Here is a 24,916-nt window from a genome sequence, read left to right as displayed (position 1 = left end):
AAGTTGGTCGACGTTCCAAAATTCTGACGAAATCATTAATAAAGTGGCAACACTCTCCGTGGAGATGCTGTAGTCAATATTGAATTCCAAACAACAAGGAAGGTGTAAACCTCGCCCATCCTGATGGCGCTTCTTGTTACAATCTCCAGGAACACCGTTTATTCTTGGAGGAATGCAGAATGTTGGTGCGATTTTGCTGAACATTTTCAATCGGGCATCAAAAATGATTCCCTATACCTAATCACTGGGCGCAAGATTAGCTCCTAGGGACTTGCAGCATATGATCATTGTTCGTGCAGAGAATATCATGGAAACGAAAGAAGGCCCTACCACGGGGTATGACAGTGGTCGGGAAAATCAAAGAACACTACGCTCAGCAAATCTCTTCCGAGTCTGCGCAAAGAAAAAGAGTGTCGTTCAGGTGCTAACGGAGTATACTCATGGTTCAACTGACGCTGCGGGGGGTGATAGGGAAACAGAACAAGAGCATCATGGTGAGGCATCAACGTTTCAGCAATCCTAAGCCACAACTCACCTTTGACCAGATAGCTGCGCACTGGCTGGTGCCATCTGAAGGTCCCACATACTCCTCTTTCAATATTCAATCATCAAATATACACCAACGGTAAAGAACAAGATTCCCATCTCCGTATCGTGGTGAGAGCGAACACCTTACACTGTAATACCTGTGTGTGCAGTGCCCGAGGCTATGTTATACTTCCGAAATATATTGCCTCTAAAACAAGGACGAAAGACGGATCAACTTCCCGTTGGGTCCACCAACGGTTATACTGCTTATAACAATATGTGCACTATTATCACATCTCGAATGACATCAACATCTACCGAACTAAGCTCCACCTACCATACAGAACCTTGACGCTCTGTTATTGACTCCCAGCTCTACACGAAGGTATAAGGATGGTATAACCCTTTAAGAATGGAGCGCGTTCATGAGGCGGAAACAGCTCCAAGCAAGGAAAGACACGAATGTATAGATACCAACACGGATGTTAAACGGGTTCTCCGTCAGGAAAGGGTATGGGACTAGACATCGAGGTGTCTCAGTAACATGCAACCAAAGGAAGATGCATATACTCACATGTATGATTATAACTAGCGCAATATTCTACCCAGCAGGTATACCATGTTCCACAGGCGAGGACAACGAGTGGTGCGCCGATTTGAACTTGCTTTTTGGTATATTTCTTCTCGAAGAAAAAAAAGTCTGCAAGGAGGGTGACGACGGGAGCGAGATGGAGAGAGAAATCTATGTTGAGAGGAATCCGTGCCAGCTCAGGGAGGGTCGACGAAGAAGAGGGCTCAGATAGTCCCGGAAGCTGGCGCTGTAGAATCAATGATGGGAAAAACAACAGGAGTGACCAGTACACTGCGGATATCACAAACGTGAGCTAGGATGGATTCATCAATGAACGACACCGTCGGAGAGGCAAAAAGAGTTACAGGAAGAGCTATCATAAGGGAAGCACGCTTGGCTGCGCGAAGGGCTGGAGAATGCGTCATAAATACAAGTGGAGAGCTACTTGACTGTCGCTCTTACCGGCAAATGAAGGCAGCGAATCACAGCCAAGGCTTAGGACCATGGTAAACCATGCAACAGCTAGCCTTGCCACGAATTTGAGTCAGATTTTCTCGGAGAAGGTACAGGGTGAGCAGTTCTCACCCTTGTATAGTCAGAAACTGGAAGTGCCCTCCCTTCTGTGCTCGGATCCAGCCATCCATGGGTAGCGTTCTAAGGCTCATAAAGCCATATGTCATCACGCCCACAGCGACTCCATGTAAAAACAACGCTTCAGGGCGAGGCATGATGTTGATCTGAGAGGTTAAGGATCTGTTTGTGCAAGTCCAAGGGAGAGCAGGCTAGTCGCCCGTGGAGTTCGAATATTCTAACTATGTAATAATGCTCAGCCAAAGAGTCCAGGCTCATCGTATGATCGCCGGTTATACTAGTAGTGCTCACGACAAGTCTTCATACACATCAACAGGTCACAAATTTTGTACACGCGGTTTTGTCTCCCCAGGAGTAAAGGCAACATGAACCTGAGGTACGTTACGTTCAAGAAACAGAAAGATTTGTTTGAAGTAAAATGGTCCAAAGGCAAATAAAAGTACATTTTAACTGGTCCGACTACTAGTAGCCAAGTAGAATCAAGAATCCATTTAACCCCAGAGGTATGTTTGATGGGCATACCTACCACCCTTGATTTCGGCAGCGCTGATAACACTGTTTATTTCTGCGATGTCTTCAGTAGACAACTCGATATCTCCTCCAGCACAATTTTCTCGAGTGCGCTTAGCATGCCTGTAAAAATAATAATGTCAAGACTCATAACAATCACATGTCTAGATAGGAACTCACGAGGAACCTGGCAAAGGGATGACATGCTTGCCCAATGATGCGACCCAAGCGATGCTGAGTTGAGCAGAGGTTACGTTCTTGCTCCTCGCGATCGCAGTCAACGCATCAACAATGGCAAAGTTGTGTTTGAAATTCTGTACAGCAATGATGAGGTTATGATAAAGCACATGTCGCGGAACTTACATCCTCCTGGAAACGAGGCATTGACCGCCGGAAATCTCCCTCTAGCAAATGTGGTAAGCACGACACATAAATGTTGCAAAGCCTTGGTATTACCCGGAATGTCCTCAGGCCTCTTGATTTGACCGGTCAAAAACCCACGGCCGAGCGGGCTAAATATGATTCAAGGCTTGTATGTCAGGTCAAAACAGGCGTTTGCTAGTATGACACGTACGAGTATGTGACAACAGCAATACCTAGCTCTTCGGCAGTGGCAATGACTGACAGAAAGATGGGTTACTCCAACGGAACATTATGTATGATGACGTACCTTTCTTGGCCTCCTCTCCATATTCCCATGGGCTGACCTCAATCTCGACAGCAGTAATGGGGTGTACCTAGAACATACTGAGCAAGTGTCTTGCAAAGACGGTCATACTATCGACGTACAGCATTACCACGCCGCAGAGAGTCAGCGCTGCATTCGGACATTCCAATATGGTCTAGTTTACCCTCGTTCTTGAGTTCCACAAGGGCCTTAATCGATTCTTCTAGAGGGACACTGGGGTCTACACGCGCACTCTGGAATAAATCAAGGCGTTTGGTGCCGCGAAGCTTCTCATTAATGAGCTCAACGCTTCGTCTCAAGTTGGCGGGCCTGATGGGCAAGATAGCATCTCATTATAATGATGTGCAACCAAAACTTACGAGCCATCGGGTAGTGGCACTGTGCCAGGCTTTAGTCCTCCCTGAAAAACAAGGAGTTAATCACGATAATACAGAAGCGGGATAGACCGTACCTTGATGGACAAGAAAGTCTTGTCGACGTAGTCGGGGTACTTTTCGAAGAACCGGGCGATCATCTCGAGGTTTGTGGTCGCTAAGTTGTGTCCATAGAATTCACCTATGGCTGAAGTTAGCACATGTCTTATATCGAGGACTTTTACCTACCTCCATTGAGGAACATCTTTGTTCCGGGAGGAAGGGCGTCCACGCCAGCCTTTATAGCCTCAAAACACTGTTCATCTGGGACTGGCTCGGGCGTCCATCTATGCGATCGATATGAACTTGATCCAACAATGTCAAAAGAAAACGCACGTCATCATCATCAATCCATGCTGAGAGGGGAAGGTCAGTAAAAAATAAATAGGATGAAGACCAAGATACATACAGCTACTTTACCGACGGCGACGTTAGATGCAGTACCGCCGAGAGAGGTAGTGACTCGAATAGACATTTTCTGATAAAGGTTAGATCCTGGATCTAGGATAGACCGCAGGAAGCTGGAGTGATATTTATAGGTGCCTAGGAAATCCGCGACTTGAAAGATGAGCTGGCCGAGATGTTACGCATTGTCAGCGGCAGATTTGATTATCGAGCGGTTGCATACTTTGTGAGAGAGGGGGTAATCACGTGGCGAGAACGTTAGTCAGAACGTTGATTTTGATGACATGATCACTATTAGGATTCCGGCGACGGACCCTGGTTTAGCTGTCTGGGCCCGGTTTCATATCGATATCCGGTCCGGTCTTAATCATCTTACGATCTTACGATTTCCTTTCTTGCTTACTATCTGCGCTGATGCTGATATAGATTGCATACATGACTCACAGCGGGACTATATCATTCTGTTCTTACGTATTTCCAATCCACAGGGATGATTTTCTTACAGCTCAGCAGGGTTGTTTTCAACCTTTCTCCTCGAAGACCATCGGAACATAGGCTACATGACCAGCTCAAGGTTCGACTCCACACTCGCACATTATCTTATGGTGATATCGTTCCTAGGCTTGCAGATCATATTCGATCTTGGTCCCCCGTCAAGGAAAATCTACGTGGGCTTCAATGCTTTGACCTACCCATCTCCTCATCAGTTCATTCTCGCCCTCCTTGCCGCATACTCGGAACACAGGTTCTATCTGAACTGCCTCAAATCGCTGAATTAAATAAAAGTGCACCAGTACCAGTGCTATCCCAAGTGGTTCAAGGCTGCGATTTCTAGGGCATTCAATCACAATATCATTTATACAACAGGAATCACATTCGATATCCGTGGATGGCGCTGCTAGAGACCTCCTGGAAGCTCTGTCAACCTTGTCATGACTCACATGTTATAAAGCCATATGTCATCATGCCCGCAGCGACTCCATGTAGAAACAATGCTTCAGGGCGAAGCATGATGTTGATGATAGGTTAAGGATATAGTTATGCAAGTCTAAGGCAGAGCAGGCCAGTCGCCTGTGGAGCCTCTTCGAATGTTCCAACTATGTAATAGTGCTCAGCCAAGGAGTCCAGGCTCATCGTATGATCGCTCAGCGCTGGTTATAGTCCCTAATTTTGTACACGTGGTTTCCTCTCCCAAGGAAGAAGGCATAAGGACCTGAGGTACGTTACGTTCAAGAAATGGAATGATTTTTTTGAAGTAAAACGGCCCAAAGGCAAATAAAAGTACAGTTTGAGTGCTCCGACTAGCCAAGTAGAATCAAGAAGCCATTTAACCCCAGAGGTATGCTTCCTCATGATGGCCATACCTATCACCCCTGATTTCGGCAGCGCTGATAAGACTGTTAATTTCTGCGATGTCTTCAGTAGACAACTCGATATCTCCTCCAGCACAATTTTCTCGAGTGCGCTTAGCATGCCTGTAAAAGTAATAATGTCAAGACTCATAACAATCACATGTCTAGATAGGAACTCACGAGGAACCTGGCAAAGGGATGACATGCTTGCCCAACGATGCGACCCAAGCGATGCTGAGTTGAGCAGAGGTTACGTTCTTGCTCCTCGCGATCGCAGTCAACGCATCAACTATGGCAAAGTTGAGTTTGAAGTTCTGTACAGCAATGATGAGGTTATGATAAAGCACATGTCGCGGAACTTACATCCTCCTGGAAACGAGGTAGTGAGCGGCGGTAATCTCCCTCTAGTAAATGTGGTAAGCACGACATATAAACGTCGCAAAGTGATGGTATTACCCGGAATGTCCTCAGGCCTCTTGATTTGACCGGTCAAAAACCCACGGCCGAGCGGGCTAAAGATGATTTAAGGCTTGTGTGTCAGGTCAAAACAGGCATTTGCTGGTATGACACGTACGAGTACGCGATAACAGCAATACCTAACTCTTCGGCAGTGGCAATGACTGACGGAAAGATGGGTTACTCCAACGGAACATTACATATGACGACGTACCTTTCTTGGCCTCCTCTCCGTATTCCCATGGGCTAACCTCGATCTCGACAGCAGTAATGGGGTGTACCTGGAACATACTGAGCAAGTGTCCTGCAAAGACGGTCATACTATCGACGTACAGCATTACCACGCCGCAGAGAGTCAGCGCTGCATTCGGACATTCCAATATGGTCTAGTTTACCCTCGTTCTTGAGTTCAACAAGGGCCCTGATCGATTCTTCTAGAGGGACATTGGGGTCTACACGCGCACACTCGAACAAATCAAGGCGCTTGGTGCCGCGAAGCTTCTCATTAATGAGCTCGACACTTCGTCTCAAGTTGGCGGGCCTGACGGGCAAGATAGCGTCTCATTATAATGATGTGCAATCAAAACTTACGAGGCATCGGGCGCTGGCACTGTGTCAATCTTTACTCCTCCCTGAAAAACAAGGAGTTAATCACGATAATACGGAAGCGGGATAGACCGTACCTTGATGGACAAGAAAGTCTTGTCGACGTAGTCGGGGTACTTTTCGAAGAACCGGGCGATCATCTCGAGGTTCGTGGTCGCTAAGTTATGCCCGTAGAATTCACCTATGGCTGAAGTTAGCACATGTCTTATATCGAAGACTTTTACCTACCTCCATTGAGGAACATCTTTGTTCCGGGAGGAAGGGCGTCCACGCCAGCCTTGATAGCCTCAAAACACTGTTCATCTGGGACTGGCTCGGGCGTCCATCTATGCGATCGATGTGAACTTGATCCAACGATGTCAAAAGAAAACGCACGTCATCATCATCAATCCATGCTGAGAGGGGAAAGGTCAGTAAAAAAAAAATTAGAATGAAGACCAAGATACATACAGCTACTTTACCGACGGTGACGTCGGATGCAGTACCGCCCAGAGAGGTAGTGACTCGAATAGACATTCTGATAAAGGTTAGATTCTGGATCTAGGATGGACCGCACGAAGCTGAAGTGGTCTTTATAGCTGTCTAGGAAGTACCCGACTTGAAAGACGAGTTGGCCGAGATGTTACGCATTGTCTGCGGCAGATTTGATTATCGAGCACTTTGTAAGAGGGGGGTAATGACGCGGCGAGAACGTTGGTCAGAACATTCATTTTGGTGACATGATCATTATTACCACTAGTAGGATCACTATAGTGACTCACTGGAATTGATCTGATGATCATGCGAGGTAGACTCGTGACCAGTCTGACGTACGTCCTTTGAGAGTGGGAAATCTTGACGTAGTCAAGGCTGCATGCGAGGCTCGAACGGCATGATGACAATGTATGTTGAGCAGCACCCTCGCTTTGTCAGCTTTGTCCACTATGTAAGCTGAGTCTAGGCTGTTTTTGGCTTGATCCTAATCAAAATTGTCCCCATCATCGACATCAACTACGATTCAAATTTAAACACACTGCTCGAGACCGCCGAATGCTGAGATAACGCAATTGGCCAATCCTTTGCTGTACACTCAGAGTTAGAAAACGGATATCTGCGCTGATGTGATGTGGATTGCATACATGACTCACAGCGGGGCTATCATACTCTGTTCTTCCAGTTAGAAGGTATTTCCAATCCACAGGAATGATTTTCTCACATCTCAGCAAGGTCTTTCTCCTCTCAAAGACCATCAGGACGTGGGCTACATGACAACTTCAAGGTTTGACTCCACGCTTGCACATTATCTTATGGTGATATCGTTAGGCTTGCAGATTATATTCGATATTAGTCTCACATCGAGGAAATGTACGCGGGGTTCGACGCTTTGACTACCTACCCATCTCCTTATCATTTCAGTCTCGCCTCCCTACTCGGAACACAGGCTAAACTGTCTCAAATCGGTGAATTAAATAAAAGTACACCAGTACCAGTGCCACCCCAAGTGGTTCAAGATTGCGATTTCTAGGGCATTCGATCGCAAGATTATCACCTCCGATATCCGTGGATGGCGCTGCTAGAGACCTCCCAGCTGGCAGCTCTGTCAACCTTGTCATGACTCACATGTTAGTCTGGCATGTCTGATTGCGTCATGCCAGTTTTCATGATTGCTTATCACCCGAGGTCTCTTGCAGCCAGCAAATAAAAGGCATGATACATCTCATGATCTGCAAACAAGAAGCCCATTAAGGACGCTCAGGTCGGCCAGGGCGCCACCGATGTCGGATCCGGATGGCAGGGCATATCAAGATAACATATTGTCTGGTTTGGGCTTGATGCATCTGATGGCTCTGTTGTATGTCATTAAATAAGATACTCTCCAGAGCATCCAGCCCAGCCGAACATTTACCATCCGGAGCATTCACCCGAAAATTAGATTCACTCCGACCATCTAAAGCCTCCCAACCAAACGCTTGGCGTGCTAAATGCCTCCATGTCATTAATCATTCTTGGCGTAGTTTGCGTTTACGCCGTAAATATTTACATAGATCAAAAACAAAGAATGCGATTACACCGTCCTATTGGCATTATGCACGAAGCAGCATATGTAGTATGTATGATATTTGTCCGTCCACGAACCCATTTCACTCTTTCTTAGCCTGTAGCTCGCGCGCATGCGCACGCTCTGCAAGGTCCACCCCTACGAGGATTTTCGACGCCTTCCAGAGCTGTACGAGATTAATAATGTTCTTCCCTGCACAGACGAATGCGCTGGGGATCGCGACAAGCTCGGGCCAGGTGAGACCCGCGAGCCATGAGGAGTAAGCGCCGAGCCCGATAGGCGTGTCCACCCATTTCATGAGGTAGAGAGAGACGAAGAAGAGCTCGTTGCCTGCGCACATGAAGAACAGAGTACGCTGTTTTACGCACGCGGTCAATTTGGGCAGCGGTAACGTGCGAACGGAGAAAAACACACGGAGTCATTATAGTAGTACCATAGGATACGACTGACTTCGCTCGTCACGAGCTTGTGGCTCCGCGAACCAGTTACGAGTGAGCTGAACGATATTCGATGAGACTGGACAGGCCAGAACGGGAGCTCAGAACGCACCTGTACATGTGCATGTAATGGCTGGCGAAATCAAGTGAGATAAGGAGCTGGAATACCACTGCGAAATTTGGGTATGCAGACGATAGATAGCAGAGCAAGCACGATGTTGTACACCTGGAAGTGCACAATATGAGTTAAAGCAGGAGGAGTTGAAGGAATGACGGGAAGAAATGACGTACCGATCTGTGACCATGTCCAACACTGCACCGAATTTCGATGTCTGTCCTAGGGCTCGTGCGGCCTGGCCATCAACAGCGTCCAATAAACATGATATCACATATGCCAGAGTGCAGTATTTGGGGTGATAGCTCATGAAGTGGAGCGAAAGCCCAGCAAGGATGATGCGCGTATACCCTATGTGGCCCAAGCATCTGAATCAGCACATAGCAAAATCAATGTAACAGAACTATTGCACCGATGAGATTAGGTATGAAAAGGAAGACATTTTCAGAATATGTCTGAGCTGTGGCGAGGTCAACTGCGACCTTTGCATCGACGACGTCGATTGAACCACGCCGGCGCATCTTGCGGGATGGATTTGCTGAACCGTTTTTCGTCATTGCGGGCGTACGCTGTGGTGGGGAGAGTTGAAGGAGTCAATGATGGAGGACGTTCGTGAAACGCAGGTTCTGCTAAATTTGCACAGTTCTGAACTAACGTCAAACACATGTGACGTAACATTACGAGTGTCACTACCGGCTGCCACGGTAAAACCAAAGTACCAGTCCGTATTAAACAACTTAGTTAACTAATATCAAGTCGTGGAGGTAGCGTGGTCCATTGCAAAAGAAAGTAAGGGGTATACGATTCAGTCATGTCTGGCTTTATTAACCACCATGATCTCGCTCCTTCAACTCGACTTATGCTGGCTGAAGTACACACCCACACCGATGCCAACAGCTGCGAGGATGATAATGATGGTGAGCCAGAAGCAGATCCAGCGTTTTCGTCGCGCAGAGCGGGCGTGTTTTACTGCAACCTCGGTGTGCTTTTGTCTGCAAGGAAGTTAGTGGCCGTGCGTATAGGCAATCATGACAGCTTCTCACCCTCCTTCAGTGTCATGTGCAACACCCGCTGCTGCTGTCTCGATAGCGTCAATCTTCTCTTCTTGCTCGCCTAGAAGGGTAGCCATCTGAAATAAGAAGAGTGTCCTTAGCAAATGCATCATACAAGGAAGTGTTGCACCTACGTCATTGAATAACTGAGCCAACTCTCCGAGAGTCTGTTCAATCCGGCGAATGTCTTGGTGTCGTTCCTGGACTTCTCGATATGCAGCCCGTGAGTCCCCATATCGGTTTGACGAAGTGAGCTGCGCAGCAGAGATGAATAACACACTCTTCTTCTAAACGAATAAAGGCTCACTGCTTGCGCGAAGATTTGGCTTCCTCCGCCTTGATCATCATTCACCACAGCAGCAACTTCTTCAGGTGTAGCTTCGGGTTTCACTGAATATTTTAATTAAAATGTGAGTGAAAGAGTGGGAAATGAATATACCTATTTTGAACTGTCGCTCCACACGCTGGCGATACTGCTGGCGATACTGGCGCTCAACATCCTGGTACCGCTGCAAGGTGGTCATAAATTTTGTCCGGACCACATCAATCTAACAACCACGTCAACGGCTGTGTTGTACAAAATGGAGGTGACATACTCTGTTCTTGCGAATTTGAGCATCCGGGCCTGCACCAGTGGGTTTCTCAAGGGCACGGATGCGGTTAGCGAGACTGTTGCTGAGTTGCCTGGTCTCGTCTGTGAGGCGTTCGAGCTGAGCTGCGTTTGCTTGTGTTGCTGCATCATCAAGGGTGTTTAGGGAGCGTGAGTGGAATTCAGCGATGCGAGTGACATTGTCATCAAACTCTTGGATGGAATCTTGGATGGCGGTGGCCTAAATTGAAATGCGGGTTCGTACGGGAGAGAAATGCGAGAATAAATAGACGCACTTCTGCATAAAAAGCGGACAAAGGGTCCGTCCCTGTACCATTGCCAGTGCCATTTGCAGAAGGTGAAGGGCGTGCTTGCATCTCATAGTCCCCCTGTCCTGGATCTGGTGTAGCATTCTGCCGTTGCGCCTGAAAATGTGTCCGTTAGATTTTTTTAAAACATGAATACTAGAAAAGCGAATACTCTGAGAGCAGCTAGTCTGTCGCGACCCATATTTTGTGATAAAATCACAGATACGCCAGTCTGAGAGTGGTTGATGTGGAAAGGTGCACGGCCGCAGTGAGGTTCCTGTTACGTGAGAAACGAACTCAATGAGAGAGTTACTTGGCAGTACACGTTGTAACGTCGTTAAACTCAATAGACGACGGCTGCCAGTGCACGATGATGAGAAGAAGTAGTGCTCCAAGGACTAATAGAATATAATAAGATCTATGTGACAGCGCCGCGAAGCTCCCAAGAAGGGAAGTTGCTTATTGTCTGAACACTGTGAACAGCTTGACATCGCACCAGCATGCGAACACCTAGTGCTTTCATTCAAAGGTCGCGCTCACTGTTCAAAGCAACGTCGACGCACAAGAGTATCCGTCCTACTATCCGGCTGGAACGTATTTCACGAAAAGACGGAACACCGCCAGCACAGCGTGTGTACAAGCGTCTTGCTTCATCTACTCTACCAGCCAGCACAAGTTCAGATACACCAGAACCATCTGCTGCTGGTCCTGCACCTCCAGAGGAACCTGAAAAGCCAACAAAAAAGACGCGGATATCTCCCATTGCTTCGAGCTCGCCGTCTACTCCACCTGAGGATAGCATACAACTTCCTCAGGACTTGAACATCCTTTGGCTTCCAGACGATGGTCCAGCAGAGACTGATTTCTTGAACAATCATAATCTACCTGCTCCAGAGCTCTTTGATGAAGCACTGACTAATCTACATATTACCCTTCATCCGCAGACCCAGCATAGAGCGGCCTATTCATCTTCTTCAGGTCCTCCTTTAGAGCCCACCCTCGCCCTTTATTGTCCAATAGAGGGTGGTGAATATATAATCGATGCTACTGTAAAAGAGCTTGCTCACAGGACAGGCGCTGAAGTCCTCGTCATCGATGCAGTCCAGCTTGCTGCCGGTGAATGTGGTCATTTTGGCAAAGGTGCGCATGTATCCTATAATGAATACCTGTGTTTCTAACGCTGCACTCCATCAGCTGCAAATGCCCTCCAACTCCCCCGCAATCCCCTCCATTTCCAGCCCCCACTTGCTTCGAATTCCCAATCCTCCCCCCTTCGCGTTTCATTCGATGAAGACGACGACATGGACATGATGTCTCCAATTGCTATTCCTTCTCAAATGACCCTTCATCTTCTCGCGCCCACTTCAACACGTGGACGTACCTCAGTACTTACCGCCTCTCGCAGCAATCCTGCCCCAAACCGTATTAAAACGTTCTTCGATGACCTCGTTAATCTGCCTTCTCCAAACGATACTAGCACGGCTGGTACAAACACCACCCGTCGCCCACGTATCGTCTACGTTCGCGACTTTCCTGTCCTCGCGTCCGCCTCTGCGACTTGGTACCCCCACCTACTTTCTGCCGTCCGCCAGCGCCGCATCGGTCCTCTCGCCCATCCGTCATCCCCAGTATACAACCCAATGACCATGATCTTTGGCATTAGCCCATCCATCGCGCCCACACATGCGTCTGCGTCCATGTCCACGTCCTCTGCTGGTCCAAGCCAACACGGCCTCGTGAACATAGCAGGACGCCGGAGGTCGCTGCACGCTACAGCTTCTACGCCTCCTCGCTCAGGTGTTGCTGACTGGAGTGAAGACGACGCTGCCGAGCGTGCCCGCGAGAAACGCCTCAAGGACCGGCTACGCCGTTGGGAGAAAGACGGGGACGCCGCTCTGCTCCAGGACCTCCCTGCGCTCTTCACCCGGCCTGAAGAGCCCGAGGGGGAACATGGGCCTCGAGGTGTTGTTGTCATTGGAGGATCGTCCATGCCACCGATGCTTGAGTCTATGATTGCACAGCGCGGCATGGCGAACGGGAGTAGTGCACCGGAGAGCGAGGTAACGACGCCTTTCTTCCGTGCGTCAGTGCTCGTGCCTGGGGTGCGTCTGCAGGCGGAGGAGCGCCTATGCCGCATGAGCCGTCGACGGGAAATCAATGAACTCGCGATGCGGATGGGTGTTGGCGCGGTCGGAGGTGTCCTTGAACGCGCGGAGACAGTGGAGGTGAAAGGTGAGGGTGAACGCCAGGAGGACATGTGGGATGATTGGAGCAATCAGTTCGAGCCGTGGACGAGCGTGCGGCAGATCGCAGATCGGGCAGTGGGGAGCGTCGTGTCTTCTGGACTTCCTCAACAGAAGAAGCTGGCACTCGAGCCAACGCCTGTGCCGTGGACCACTGTGCACCATGCCTGGGCGGCTCAGCGCTCAGCGCATAATCTGCGCAAGTCGTTCATGCGCGACTCTCTGGTAAAGATAGTGAAGCAGAAGGATGCGGAAGAAGAGCACGAGGATGCGGAGGGCGAGGAAACAGAAGGACAGAAAGTGGATGAGGTTGTGGAGCGTGTCAGGCAGGACCCGGACCTAGAACAACATGAACAAAGGCTGTTATCTTGCATTGTGGACCCTGGTAAGCGGCTTCAGTATTCACACCTATGCCATTTATTCATCATGATGATCCAGCTTCGTTATCAACAACTTTCAGCCAAGTTCACCTTCCAGAACATACCGTCGACGCTGTCCGCACAATCGTCTCCCTGCCTCTACTCCACCCAGCGGCGTTCCAACAAGGTATTTTGAAAGAACACGGTATGACTGGATGTCTTCTCTTCGGGCCCCCAGGAACAGGCAAAACGCTGGTTGTCCGTGCACTTGCAAAAGAAGCTGGTTGTCGGATGCTAATCATATCGCCCTCGGACGTCATGGACATGGTACGTTTCTCCTCGTTCCATCCCTCGTGACTCACTAAACCCTTACTTTAGTACGTCGGTGAAGGCGAAAAGCTCGTCAAAGCCGTTTTCTCGCTCGCACGCCGTCTCTCGCCCTGTGTTGTCTTCCTAGATGAGATGGACGCACTCTTTGGAGCACGGGTGTCTGGGCGCGAGAGCGGCGGAGCATTTGCGCATCGTGGAGTCATCACTGAGTTTATGCAGGAGATGGACGGGCTGAAATCGTCGAGAGAGGATAGGGTGATTGTGATTGGTGCAACGAACAGACCGTTTGATTTAGATGATGCAGTGTTGAGGAGGGTACCAAGGCGGTTGTTGGTCGATCTGCCAGGGCAGAAGGAGCGCGAAGGCAAGTTTTGATCTTTGATCCGATCTATCAGATCTGTTTCATCTGACACGATTGCAGAGATACTCAAGATTTTGCTTCGGGACGAGACGCTGGCGCCTGAAATAGACCTTAGGGCGCTGGCAACGAAGACGGAGAGTTTCTCTGGATCAGACCTCAAACGTGAGATCAGCTGTGACGGATTTTGTGTCTCGATCTGACGCCCTTCTCTTAGATCTTTGTGTCTCTGCTGCCCTGGATGCTGTCAAGGAGAATGTTCAGGTTCCATGGAAACCTGATGTCCTCAAAACCTCACCAGCTAGCGAGCTCATCACACCTCCAGAGGTGGCTTCGCTGGACACTGCTTCTGCCTCGCAGACGTCTGGAACAGAGACTCGGACGGAGACTCAAGCAGGCGCCCAGGAACCGTCACTCCCAGAACCGGTGGTCGAACCACTGCCTCATGTTCGCGTCATCCATACTCGCCATTTCACCAAAGCACTCAAGGAAATCACGCCTTCCTCATCCGAGTCTCTCGGTAGCTTAGCAGACCTTCGGAAATGGAACGAGGAGTTCGGCGAAGGCCGAAAAGACAAGAAGCGACACCAAGTGTGGGGAAAGGGTAGGTTCGGTTTCATCAAGACCGTACCAGCACAAGAAGACGGGCGGGTGACGGCCAGCTGTGCATCACACCCAAGCCAATCATCAATAGAGCAATAGTAGGCTAGGCTAGTGTAGAGTACAATAAATAATACTCTTGAAATCACCGAGTGCGTGTCGTGCGGCGGCGCCCGTTTCCTTGTGTCTGCTGTGGGGCTTCCTCTTCTTCATCTTCGTCGTCGTCTACATCCATATCTATAGGTGCCTTTTTCTGTTTGCCTTTGCCCTTGCTCCTGCCCTTACCTTTTCGCTGTGACAGAGTCCGAGTCCGTGATGGTTGCGAAGGCTCCACTTCCATCTCTTCTTCGTCTTCCTCATCACTTCCATCCTCAGTACTTTCCCTCTGTACACGGCGTCCCTCGTCTTGACCATTCTTGATGGCTTCCTCGCCAACAGGGGTCATATTCTTGGCGTCCTGTGGCCAATCTTGCAAACAAGCTGGACACTTGGTATTCCGACTGCGATACTTCCTACAACAGTGGTAGTGCAAACGTGCCTTGCAGTTCGGCGTGCTGCAGGCGACGCCACGGGTAACGATCTGATGTACTTGAGTCAGAAGCTAAGGAGAAATAAGGTAGTTTGAGGGCTCACCTCATAGCATATGACGCATTCAAGACACTCTTCGGGATATGAGTTTTTGAGGTACGGAAGTAGTTCCAGCAACGTGCGCGTTGAGAGGGAATAGCGACCTCGTCTATGAAGCGGTGAGTCTTCTTGGATGTCAGAGATCTGAAGGTATCTCGCCTGCTCTTTAACAACCACCCTTTGGCGACAAAACTGCCGAGCACGATTTCGGCTTGCGCTTTCGTCATGTTTGTCTTGAGAGAGTTAACTTCGCGTAGGGCGAGTAATGAGGATACAGAGTACGCCTCATGCGGGGCGAGCATGATTTGCTCCACCTGTAAAGGCACATGATAGGTAACATGACACAAGGAATTTCGTATAACTCACTACTGCCTTGAAGTAGGCGATTTCAACTGGTGTGTAATCTGTAGCCATCTGTGCAATTTCATCATCCTTGCTGTTCACCTGTCATCTTGTGAGGACAGTTAGGACCACTAGTGTGCAGAATGACTGACCATAGCGTACATCTCCCTTCCAGTCTGTTCATCTGTCAGATGCCGAAACTCGAGGTCCAGGCAATTGAGAGAATTATTGATACTGATCACGAAGAGATCCCAATCCTCTCTTTTGTCAGAAAAACGAATATCCAATGTCGGGTTTGCAACTGCAGATGCGGCCAAATGTCTACATCGAGCGAAAGGAGGTGAGAGCTGTGTACATACCTTTGACAGCATCGATACATTTTTCCCAGAGAACCTGAGCGTGCTTGAAGGAAAGAATACTGCGCGAAAATACACCTTGGAGAAAGAGACGCTGAACATCGTTTGCAGATACCATCGTGGTCAAGATATAAGACACGTAAAGCACGCGTCAATTAAATCGCGTCGCGTCGGTGGCTTCCGGAAACTCAGTTCGTCATATATATGGCATGATAAAATTTGTTTGCAAGTCGTGTACTATCAGAGTCAAGTAAGTAGTCGTATGCATATAGGCGTATAGTGTCCGAGTCCTATCGTAATTTGCTCAAACAAGAGTAGTAAAAGATTACCACCCTGCGTTACAACTTTGGGACTCGAAGGGTTTTGCTGACCATCGCGGCTGCCCATAAACCGAAAATAATACTGACAGGGTGGATATCCCCACGGCCACCTGGTGTTCCCCACAACGTAATGAGTCCTCCTGGTATACCCTGTTTGCCCTCAACCCAACCTCGTCGAACCCAGTATGACAGAATCGCAACGAGTCCCAGGGATGAAGGGATTGGAAGGCCCTCAAAGTACCTGGACTTGCCTGCTGCATCCTTAGGTATCAGCGCAACAGTCGCGTTAAAGCGGGCGAGACGAGCGAGACCACAACATATGAAACCAGTCAAACATACGGTGTCAAGGTATGTCTGAAGGCCCACAGCAAAAGCAACTACAGCTGGTGCAACACCAAATGATACCTACCGTACAATCAAATTAGGCGAATGAGGGGCGCTTATTGAGAAATCACATACCAGATCTGCAAGACTGTCGAGTTCTTGGCCCAGCATACTGGATGATTTTCTCCACCTCGCAACTTTACCGTCCATGAAATCAAACATCAATCCGGCCAGTGGGAGAGCAAGTGCCCACAACAAGTAATCATCATCATTCGTCAATAGGTACTGAGCAGATGAAAATATTGAGAAAGAGCCGCAGACACCGTTCATAATGGTAACAAGATCAGCTAGACGGAAGTTTCTGAAAGCAAACTTCTTAGCAAGTCAAGAAATGAGGCAGAACACGAGGATCCACACCTGACTAGGGAGAAATGGCCATCAGTATCATTGTATTGTTGGAGAGAACTGTCGTGCTTGTTGCTATTCACTGGACTGGGTTTGGTTCGGACCATGCTGGCTTTATGTAAAGTGGTGAATGGGCAGACGACCAGCAAGAGTCATGGACGATGAAGCTAGCTTCGGGGTCCTTCCACTACAGCTCAAGGACTTCAAACACCGCACATAGATATAAATACAACAATGATATGACAATCTATCCAAGTTAATCTACTCTACGGCCATTGCCTCCCCTCGCTGCGCCTTCTCAATTTCTATGCTCTTTGCAGCATACTGGTTAGGATGCGTGACACTCTCCCCTTCTCCGATCCCATCACCTTTCTTGACTCCTGCTGCTGCATGAGTGATCTCAAAAACTCGGGTGCAGGCGACATGATAGTGTCCTTCTTTCACAGTACGCATGACCTCCGCTAGATCCGTCGATGTCAGTCCTTGTGACGAATAAGTTGCTAATAGACTCGTTTGTAAGTTGTCTGGCGCAAAGTGTCGATATGGACATCCATGACAATCAGAAGGTCCGGGTTTGTCTGTTAAGAGAATCTGCTGACAGCTGTATATAATTAACCATCAGAACACTGGAGCTGTGGATGTTACACGTTCATACCTCTTGGCTGGATAGTTGGCACGCTTCCCTTCCAGTCCAAATGAATGTCTGATATTGTACTTGTACTCTTTGTTGAACTTGTCGTCCGTAAGATTACTGAAAGACTTCCTCCAAAATGCAATAGCTTCATCTATCGACAAACCAAGAACCTGATAAGTCATGGTCAACGAAGCTTCCACTTAGTTAGCAATAAATGTCGGACTTTAAGAAACAGGCCGTATTGCAGCCGACCAAAATGTTTCAAGTGACGGTCCCGCATGAGGCATTCGTGAAGGTTCCGCATGCACAAGGGAAAGTGTCGTTTGGCGAGGTCATCCACCATATCTGCTCTGATCTCGTCGCACGTGGTTGGACCGGAGTATTCTGAAGCCACCCCTGCGACAAATCCTCGAGACATATGATTGAGTATTTCGGTTAGGCGTGTGTCACCATCCATGCGCATTATTGATCGAGCGGTTGACTGTCAGAAAATCAGAAAAGGTCTGGCGTTTGGTAAAATGCTGACTGACATCGAGCGCATTTTCAAGGTTGGCCTCAAATGCTCGCAGAACAATGCTGAGTTGTTCCTTACTAGGAACGTACGCCCAACCGTCTTTTAGCAGGACACGTCGCTTATTGACAAGATCCGGCACTTGAGTCCATCTCACCTGTAGATGATGAGTAAAGAGCAGGAAGGGTGGACTGACTGACGCACCTTGTAAAGCCTCTCCGTCGTCGGAACTCCTTCCTCTGGCTGCTGTATTCCCAACCCCTTCAGTTCACTAGCATACTGTAACTTCTCCTCAGAGTTGACCTAGCAGTACCGTTAGTGCGAGGAATGAGTGTTATCATGCACTTACTTCAGTCCACTTAAAGTCCCGGGATTGTAGAAAGAGCTCTCGCTCTTTTGTATCATCACTCTCATATCTCACTCGGAAGAGAGCGGTCTCTGCTTTCACGAACCTCCTCCTCAAGTCCTCCCTACAAATCGGTTACCAGATGGGAGGTCGATGATGAGAATGTGACGCACGATCGACAAAAAGCAAGTCTGAGTACGAAGTGACCCAGGTGGTCATTCCTCCTTTCCGTCTGCGTATCTACAGTTGAGGCACTGCTGCTGTTGAGAGGAAGGTGGTCCTTGCACTGCCTCGTGGTCACACTCTTCAACTCCTCCCAAGATCTGTTACGCGCAAAAGACGACTCGATTTCTGCAAGAACGCGAAGGCGATCCAAGGCGTATCTTTCAAAATCCTCTAAGGAGACCTCATACCATGGGGACTTGTCGTAACTTAAAATGGATTGAGGTCACTTCCTGAAAGTAGGCAATAAACATACATACAAGTTAAGACGGAAAGGCCACTCAAAAGAGTTTGCTGACTTGGATGAGTCAAATTTCGCTGGGTCGAATTTCCTCCTTTCAGAATTGTTGTACATTGTGCGAAAACGATGAGTGGAGCAGTCCAGTAGATGTAATGCAGGGAACGCGTCAAGACACGAGGTGTCACAAACGCGTAAATATCCGTCACACTACAATGTCACGGAAACCACAGTACCACCACCATGTAGTCACACTGCAATTTAGGGGTAGAAGATCGAAGATTGAAGCCCCTCTTTATTTTTATTCTATGAAGTATAAAAGCTATTATCTTGACCGGAGCCGTCTATTCACGCCCTCCACTTGCCGAAACAATGGCAAACATTCTGAGCTCCCTTGGGACACTCCCCAGTATGTGTGATTGGTTTTGTGCTTTATCATGTCGACTCATTTCATACACACAGGCACACAGACATTGCAGTCCAATGCGCAGCAGCCATTGGCACAGTATTTATGACTTCCCAACATCTCCACAAAATCTAAGGCCACTCAATTAATCACAATGGCGTTGGTGGCCATGTGCAACAATCACATTCTGGTTACGGATTTCGAAGGTTGGGATGATAATGATTACACCTTCATGAGGTTGGTTGCACAGGAAATTGACATGGGCAGATTTGATGTCGAAACCCTGAAATGGAAGGCCACGGGTACACTTGAGGATGGGAGTCATCATGGGACGAACTACACACAGTGGTTTGCCATACCGGCACTGGCAGCTTACATGAAGGAAATGAAGGATGCAACATTGCTCATGTCGAAGAATGACAAGAATGTTGATGACCTGCTGGTGCATTTGGATGATGACCGTGCATATTTGATCAGCTTTTTAGGCCTCGACAACAAAGCGAATCCACTGTCTGAATACTTTCTTTAGCTAAGTACTTGTTTCTCGTTGTACTCTACTCAAATAATGTACTCTACTCTAATATGTCGTTTCTACTAGTAAGATGTTCCCGATTAGTGGAAGTTGTCAGACACAAACAGTCCAAAATCTATCTGTAAAATCCTCGTTGCCTATAGGGTGTGATGTTCGACCCGGTAACCAATTCAAAACCATTGTCTACTCTAAAGTACATATAACAAGCAATGTGCTTGCCTGTGGACGGTCCAGTCTTTTATTTCTTTTCAGCAGTAACGAAGAGTAAACTACATTCGCTGTGTCTCTTTCCTCATTCACGGGTGACCACAACGTGCGAATGTCGCAACAATTCCGGACTCTCGACAGAGCTGTGTACAGTTGACCATGTGCAAATGCATCAGTGCAAAGGTCAAGTATAGTGTGTTGGAGAGCAAGCCATTGAACATCATCGCATGTGCAGGCCGCAATGGAAATTGATTTTGGTCTCAATAACGTCCTCTGCAGGAACAATCTGCCGCTTCTTGCCTTTGTTTCATTGGGTGGATTCAGATTCTTGACCAGAATCAGTGAGGGAAATGCACTTGCCTCCGACAGTCCAATTGAAGCTCTTCAGTTGAGCTGGCGGTGCTGCTTCTTGGTAGTGGCAGCTGTCGACAATGCTGATGGATAAACTGAGCGTGATATCAATCTTTGACATCATGCAATAGGTCTGGCATGTGCTTTGATGCAAAAGCTTGGTCTACATGTGATGATATATGGAGAAGGGGTGGGTTGAAAGGGAGCTTAGGCCATCAGTGAACCAATGAACATACTACATTGTCATAGTAGACTGTACATAGATAACCACCACAACAATCTCCACAAATATGGCGGTGGGGATTACACATGAAGCTTCGAAGATTTGACCTTAAATAGGAACAACATGTCTTCATTGGCATATGCCACCACTCCACCCTCCAGTTTGAAACCTGGCAATAAAACAATGTATTAGGAAACATATTAGAGTAGAGTATGGTGAGGAACAAGTACTTAGTTAAAGTAAGCGAACATTGGATGAGCTTCGTTGTCGGCACCTAAAAAGCTAATCAAATATGCGTGGTCATTGTCCAACTGTGCCAGCAGGTCATTGGCATTCTCACCATCCTTCAATGCAAGCAATGCCATGTCCTTCATTAACTTCATGTAAGCTGCCAGTGGCAGTAAGACTTGATGTTGCTTGGTGTTCATCCTATCTGTAAACGCACCCACGGGCTTGCTGGGCCACTTCAGGGGTTCGAGGTCAAAACTCCCCCTGTCAATCCCCATTGCAATCGACCTCAGAAGGGCATAATAATTCCCATCCATGGAATACCCAATGGGAATGTAATCCTCAACCAGGATGCTATTGTTATACACGTCCACCAACACAATTGCAATTAATTGGGCGGCCCTGGATTTGTGGAGATGTTGGGAAGTCGTAATGGTATCTCCACTGGCATAGTATCGGCATGCAATGTCTGCACCTGTGAGTATGAAATGAGTTGACATGATGAAGCATGAAACAAATCACACATACTGGGGAAACCATCTGATGGAATATCTGTCCCATCGTAGTCAGGGGAGCTTGGTTACTAGTGGTACTCGGGATAAATCTTGAAGCTCGAGGTGAATGACGGCGGTAAAATCCTGGCTTGTCAGTAGGTCACACAATATACCCCTCATCAGAGGGGCCTTGTATGTGTAAGCCGCTGAAGTTGAGTCACAAGGTAGGCATTGTGAATTGATTCATTGAACAGTGAACTAAGGAACTTGATTACATCATGATTTGAAGCTCGCCTCCCGGGTATGGTGGGAAGATGACTAAGCGCTTTGCACTCGCTGTGTGTTGACGAGCTGAGACTACTAGTAGTACTGATGGACGGGGAGGAAGCTGGCAGGAACGTTAGTGTCAATGATGGCATTAATGTTTATACTACCTGTGAGGCATGTGCTTGGGTAAAATTGACTTGGGGTGCCAAAAACGGCTGTGTCTATGAAGATGAGTCTAGGTTGGGACACACTGCCCAGCTGAGCTCTTGCAGTCCATCATGGTGCTATCAGCATCTGCAAAACCACTGAAATGAACACTTAACTTACGCATGTTACAAACACTTATGAACACTTACGACCTCAGTAGCGCACTCACGTGATTGGTGGAGATGCTGAACACCAATATTGCTCACCACATTTGGCTGATAAAACATAAGCCAAGTTATCTTTCGTTGATTAAATGTGATAGATAGTTAATACAAATGATCATGGTAATCAAGCTGCTGTCTATGCAAATTCAGTACTAAATGTATGGTAGCTTTCTTTGTCCATGAAGTTGTTCAAAAAGAAATGCTCATAGCGTTCCAAACAAGTGGCTGATGAGACATCACTAGCCACTGTCTCGCCAAAACATGGTATCAATTCAACCGCAAGTGTTACATCCGTCACTCGTACAACAGCCCCCTCCCTATGGTGATTACCATTTTGATCCTGCATATACGTGCGCTCGATAGTCCACATCGTGAGTTCAGGGCAATCATCAGGACTGGAGATGAAGCAGAAAAGTTCAATGTAGAGAAGTGGGCCAGAGAGATATGATGGCAGTTCCAGGTTGGAACCTTGTCGAACAACTGGTTGAAAAATCAGTCAAACTTGTGCGACGTAACTCGCTGTATATGATATCAGTAGGGCTAGAATATAGGGAATAGAATATACATACTCATTTTGCCATTAATGCCCATGGCATCTATGAGAACAGTGTCACAATCGCCAAGGGGAAAATTATTGCTGGGCGGGTATGCTTGCACCACCCTGCTAGGCATGATCACACGTTGCTGGAAGGCTGAATGAAGTTGGAGCCAAAACTTATTCCATACCTGGTAACGTCCATATTTGGGGTCCCAGCAGGTATGTTCGCCACTAGACGGTGATGATTGAGCAATGAAGTCAGTGAGGGCATGATCAAAGTTGGGGAGTGTGTATTTTATGCATATTTCAGCTGGTGACAGTGATCTATAGTCTGGAGTGACATTCACTTGGAAAGCGGTCTGTGCATCTCCAGAGAGGATGCCTTTGAGGAAATGGTTACAGACTGGTCGGGGACCACAAACCAATGCAACTTCATCAGGGAGAACCTGGGAAACCCACGAGAGTGCAGGGTTAGTAGTTGCAACTTCATCCTCTTTGGCGTGCATGGCATTGACCAATGGCGCTCCATGGGAAGTCAGCAGTGCGTACAGGTAAAATATCTCCATTGCTTCTTGGCAGTTGAGAATCCACATGCACTGCTCCTGTCATATACCATATATCCGGTTACAGATCCGATGATCCGGATCTCAGATCCGATCCAGATCCGATGAACATATCCGTCGTCCGGTCCACAGATCCACTTAGATTCTTATTTCATTTCCTGTTCATATAACTCTAACTATCGTTCATCTCCTTTCGGTATTCCTGTACACCGGTATACCGGTTATCCTTTACTTCTGCTTTGCTTACTGATCCGCTACACTTACGAATCCGCTTTCACTTGTACTTCATTCCCAGTTCATGATTCGTGATCCATCCGACTTACCAATACGCTCCACTTAGACTTTGCTTATACTTTCGTACATAGCCTCGCACCTTTGCTTATTGATCATTCCGTTAGCTATCCGTAGTATATAAACCTTTGTATATGCGCTGTAGTAGATCAGTTCGAATATCATCTTAGATTGCACTCATTCCGTCTGGACTCTAAGTCCCTCCGTTATCCGTCCGGACTTGAGTACGCTACTCTTGTCTACTCCAGGACTTAGGATAGATTCCTACAGTCTACATATCCGCCTCTGTCTTCGGACAGTCCTCACCCGTTAGTTTCTAGTCCGGATCCGATCCGGATTAGCCGTTACTCTATACGTTCGATATCCGGAAGTCTTAACGGATCCGTTGCAATACTTATCCGTTGCGATACAAGACTTATCCGTTACAATACTTATCCGTCTCACTAGACGCGATACTTTAGCTCTCTGAAATAAGGGGCAAGACTTGGGAAAGGGGCACAGCGCACGAGCTGAGGCCGAAGCCCTTCAGATCCGATACTACTTGAGTACGGTCTTAACAGCTCCGTGAATTCTTTGCTCTGCTGGGCTGTTTGTTGGAAAAGATCCTTGCAGTGGGTGATAAGCAAGTGCTCCGTTGTATCAGCTGAGGACTGCATCAAAGTGCCCAGTCGCTGGACCATACCCTTGAAGCTTTGTAGTAGTTTGAGTTTTGGGATGAAAAAATTATCTTTGATGCCCCCCTTCCCCCTCCTTGCTTCAGCCTTGATAATAGCGCCCTTGAAAGAGTGGAAGTCGGAAAGAGTGTGCTCCATTGACTGGAGTGTTTCAGGTGAATGAACTGGATTCTGTATGAGGTCAATGAATTCAATGATGGCACAGATTGTGTGAACAAATTGGGGTGAAGCAGCACCTGCAATTGAAGTGATGATAGTGCGTTGTATGTCTCTGTACTCACAGCCCATCATTTGCTTGACCTGTGTGATACCTTTCGCAAAGTGGCATGTACTGACCTGTTTGTACTGGATGATGAAGTGGTTATTGAGCTTGTAAGCTCCTACAGTCTCTTTGATCCATTTGAGTGGATGGTCGGCAAAAAAGCTTAAAGCAGGTATGCAGAATTTCACCAGTGAGGAAGATGGATGGACATGCGTAGATCCAATCGTGCCAGTAGGGCATGTGAACACCAGACAGGTTGACAGCCTTGGCTGCTTTCTGGAACTTATCAAGATCCCAAGGATCAACCTTGCAGGATATGTCAATAAGCTGCTGCAATGTATGCTTCCCAGTATGAGGGGGGTGGAGTGTCCCATCGCCAAAATCATCTTGCACCGCCATAGTCACAGGGGATGCATTTTCACGACTGCAGTGATCATTGAAGCCTCTGGCAGGTCACATATATGGGCTACGAGTGGTGTAAAAACATAACAGATGTATCGGGAGGGGTCGGGCATGAAACACCCATCCAATGCTGCAGCCTTGAGGTTGGCAAGCATGAGGTCCATGCATTTATGCCATAGCCACACCTGGAGAATATTTTGATAGTCTGGGTGCATGCAGAACTTTGCAATTGG

General features: G+C 47.8%; 10 protein-coding genes across 10 annotated transcripts; 2 read left to right on the top strand and 8 right to left on the bottom strand.

Annotated features, from left to right (window-relative positions):
- Positions 1-861: 861 nt before the first annotated feature.
- DFJ58DRAFT_712522 (Aldo/keto reductase) lies at positions 862-6,636 on the bottom strand (the record flags this gene model as incomplete). Its single annotated transcript, XM_041383866.1, has 20 exons — positions 862-882; positions 910-932; positions 2,217-2,323; positions 2,381-2,514; positions 2,771-2,820; positions 2,871-2,937; positions 2,990-3,197; positions 3,248-3,288; positions 3,340-3,443; positions 3,491-3,588; positions 5,071-5,181; positions 5,239-5,372; positions 5,422-5,462; positions 5,515-5,570; positions 5,633-5,678; positions 5,729-5,795; positions 5,848-6,055; positions 6,193-6,301; positions 6,349-6,433; positions 6,571-6,636. The coding sequence occupies 20 exons, from the start codon at positions 6,634-6,636 to the stop codon at positions 862-864; spliced, it is 1,776 nt and encodes a 591-aa protein (XP_041251327.1).
- Positions 6,637-7,832: 1,196 nt separating this feature from the next.
- Positions 7,833-9,267, bottom strand: DFJ58DRAFT_851406 (CDP-alcohol phosphatidyltransferase-domain-containing protein; the record flags this gene model as incomplete). The annotated part of the gene is made up of 5 exons (XM_041393814.1): positions 7,833-8,513; positions 8,573-8,654; positions 8,708-8,821; positions 8,887-9,078; positions 9,110-9,267. The coding sequence occupies 5 exons, from the start codon at positions 9,265-9,267 to the stop codon at positions 8,241-8,243; spliced, it is 819 nt and encodes a 272-aa protein (XP_041251326.1). The 3' UTR covers positions 7,833-8,240.
- Positions 9,268-9,351: 84 nt separating this feature from the next.
- On the bottom strand, positions 9,352-11,099 carry DFJ58DRAFT_752895 (t-SNARE). The gene is made up of 8 exons (XM_041387889.1): positions 10,832-11,099; positions 10,648-10,776; positions 10,359-10,592; positions 10,202-10,310; positions 10,070-10,152; positions 9,897-10,016; positions 9,754-9,839; positions 9,352-9,702 (listed from the first exon to the last, which is right to left on the bottom strand). Exons 1-8 carry the CDS (start codon positions 10,859-10,861, stop codon positions 9,558-9,560), a joined length of 936 nt encoding a protein of 311 aa, XP_041251325.1. The 5' UTR covers positions 10,862-11,099; the 3' UTR covers positions 9,352-9,557.
- Position 11,100: 1 nt separating this feature from the next.
- DFJ58DRAFT_902821 (uncharacterized protein) lies at positions 11,101-14,699 on the top strand. The gene is made up of 6 exons (XM_041394836.1): positions 11,101-11,799; positions 11,854-13,287; positions 13,341-13,588; positions 13,640-13,955; positions 14,013-14,114; positions 14,167-14,699. The coding sequence occupies exons 1-6, from the start codon at positions 11,160-11,162 to the stop codon at positions 14,649-14,651; spliced, it is 3,225 nt and encodes a 1,074-aa protein (XP_041251324.1). The 5' UTR covers positions 11,101-11,159; the 3' UTR covers positions 14,652-14,699.
- DFJ58DRAFT_8799 (Nse1 non-SMC component of SMC5-6 complex-domain-containing protein) lies at positions 14,587-16,047 on the bottom strand. The gene is made up of 6 exons (XM_041394518.1): positions 15,878-16,047; positions 15,671-15,819; positions 15,543-15,620; positions 15,336-15,490; positions 15,183-15,285; positions 14,587-15,129 (listed from the first exon to the last, which is right to left on the bottom strand). Exons 1-6 carry the CDS (start codon positions 15,990-15,992, stop codon positions 14,695-14,697), a joined length of 1,035 nt encoding a protein of 344 aa, XP_041251323.1. The 5' UTR covers positions 15,993-16,047; the 3' UTR covers positions 14,587-14,694.
- A 21-nt stretch (positions 16,048-16,068) lies between these two features.
- Positions 16,069-17,096, bottom strand: DFJ58DRAFT_902819 (uncharacterized protein). The gene is made up of 3 exons (XM_041394835.1): positions 16,936-17,096; positions 16,654-16,879; positions 16,069-16,599 (listed from the first exon to the last, which is right to left on the bottom strand). Exons 1-3 carry the CDS (start codon positions 17,028-17,030, stop codon positions 16,213-16,215), a joined length of 708 nt encoding a protein of 235 aa, XP_041251322.1. The 5' UTR covers positions 17,031-17,096; the 3' UTR covers positions 16,069-16,212.
- Positions 17,097-17,120: 24 nt separating this feature from the next.
- DFJ58DRAFT_752889 (DNA primase, large subunit) lies at positions 17,121-19,103 on the bottom strand. The gene is made up of 8 exons (XM_041387888.1): positions 18,897-19,103; positions 18,588-18,845; positions 18,418-18,538; positions 18,273-18,371; positions 18,088-18,225; positions 17,781-18,038; positions 17,579-17,727; positions 17,121-17,524 (listed from the first exon to the last, which is right to left on the bottom strand). The coding sequence occupies exons 1-8, from the start codon at positions 18,989-18,991 to the stop codon at positions 17,185-17,187; spliced, it is 1,458 nt and encodes a 485-aa protein (XP_041251321.1). The 5' UTR covers positions 18,992-19,103; the 3' UTR covers positions 17,121-17,184.
- A 286-nt stretch (positions 19,104-19,389) lies between these two features.
- DFJ58DRAFT_648635 (uncharacterized protein) lies at positions 19,390-19,809 on the top strand (the record flags this gene model as incomplete). Its single annotated transcript, XM_041381484.1, has 1 exon — positions 19,390-19,809. A coding segment is annotated over one exon (420 nt), but the record flags the coding sequence as incomplete, so codon positions are not given.
- Positions 19,810-20,823: 1,014 nt separating this feature from the next.
- Positions 20,824-23,057, bottom strand: DFJ58DRAFT_720608 (uncharacterized protein; the record flags this gene model as incomplete). Its single annotated transcript, XM_041384725.1, has 4 exons — positions 20,824-21,296; positions 21,350-21,373; positions 22,284-22,433; positions 22,523-23,057. 4 exons carry the CDS (start codon positions 23,055-23,057, stop codon positions 20,824-20,826), a joined length of 1,182 nt encoding a protein of 393 aa, XP_041251319.1.
- A 731-nt stretch (positions 23,058-23,788) lies between these two features.
- On the bottom strand, positions 23,789-24,680 carry DFJ58DRAFT_720607 (uncharacterized protein; the record flags this gene model as incomplete). Its single annotated transcript, XM_041384724.1, has 2 exons — positions 23,789-24,408; positions 24,470-24,680. 2 exons carry the CDS (start codon positions 24,678-24,680, stop codon positions 23,789-23,791), a joined length of 831 nt encoding a protein of 276 aa, XP_041251318.1.
- Between the last annotated feature and the right edge of the window lie 236 nt (positions 24,681-24,916).

This window comes from Suillus subalutaceus, assembly GCF_016647625.1.
Source record: "Suillus subalutaceus strain FC151 chromosome Unknown DFJ58scaffold_1, whole genome shotgun sequence".
Classification (NCBI taxonomy): domain Eukaryota; kingdom Fungi; phylum Basidiomycota; class Agaricomycetes; order Boletales; family Suillaceae; genus Suillus; species Suillus subalutaceus.
This window is presented reverse-complemented; position numbering and strand designations above follow the sequence as displayed.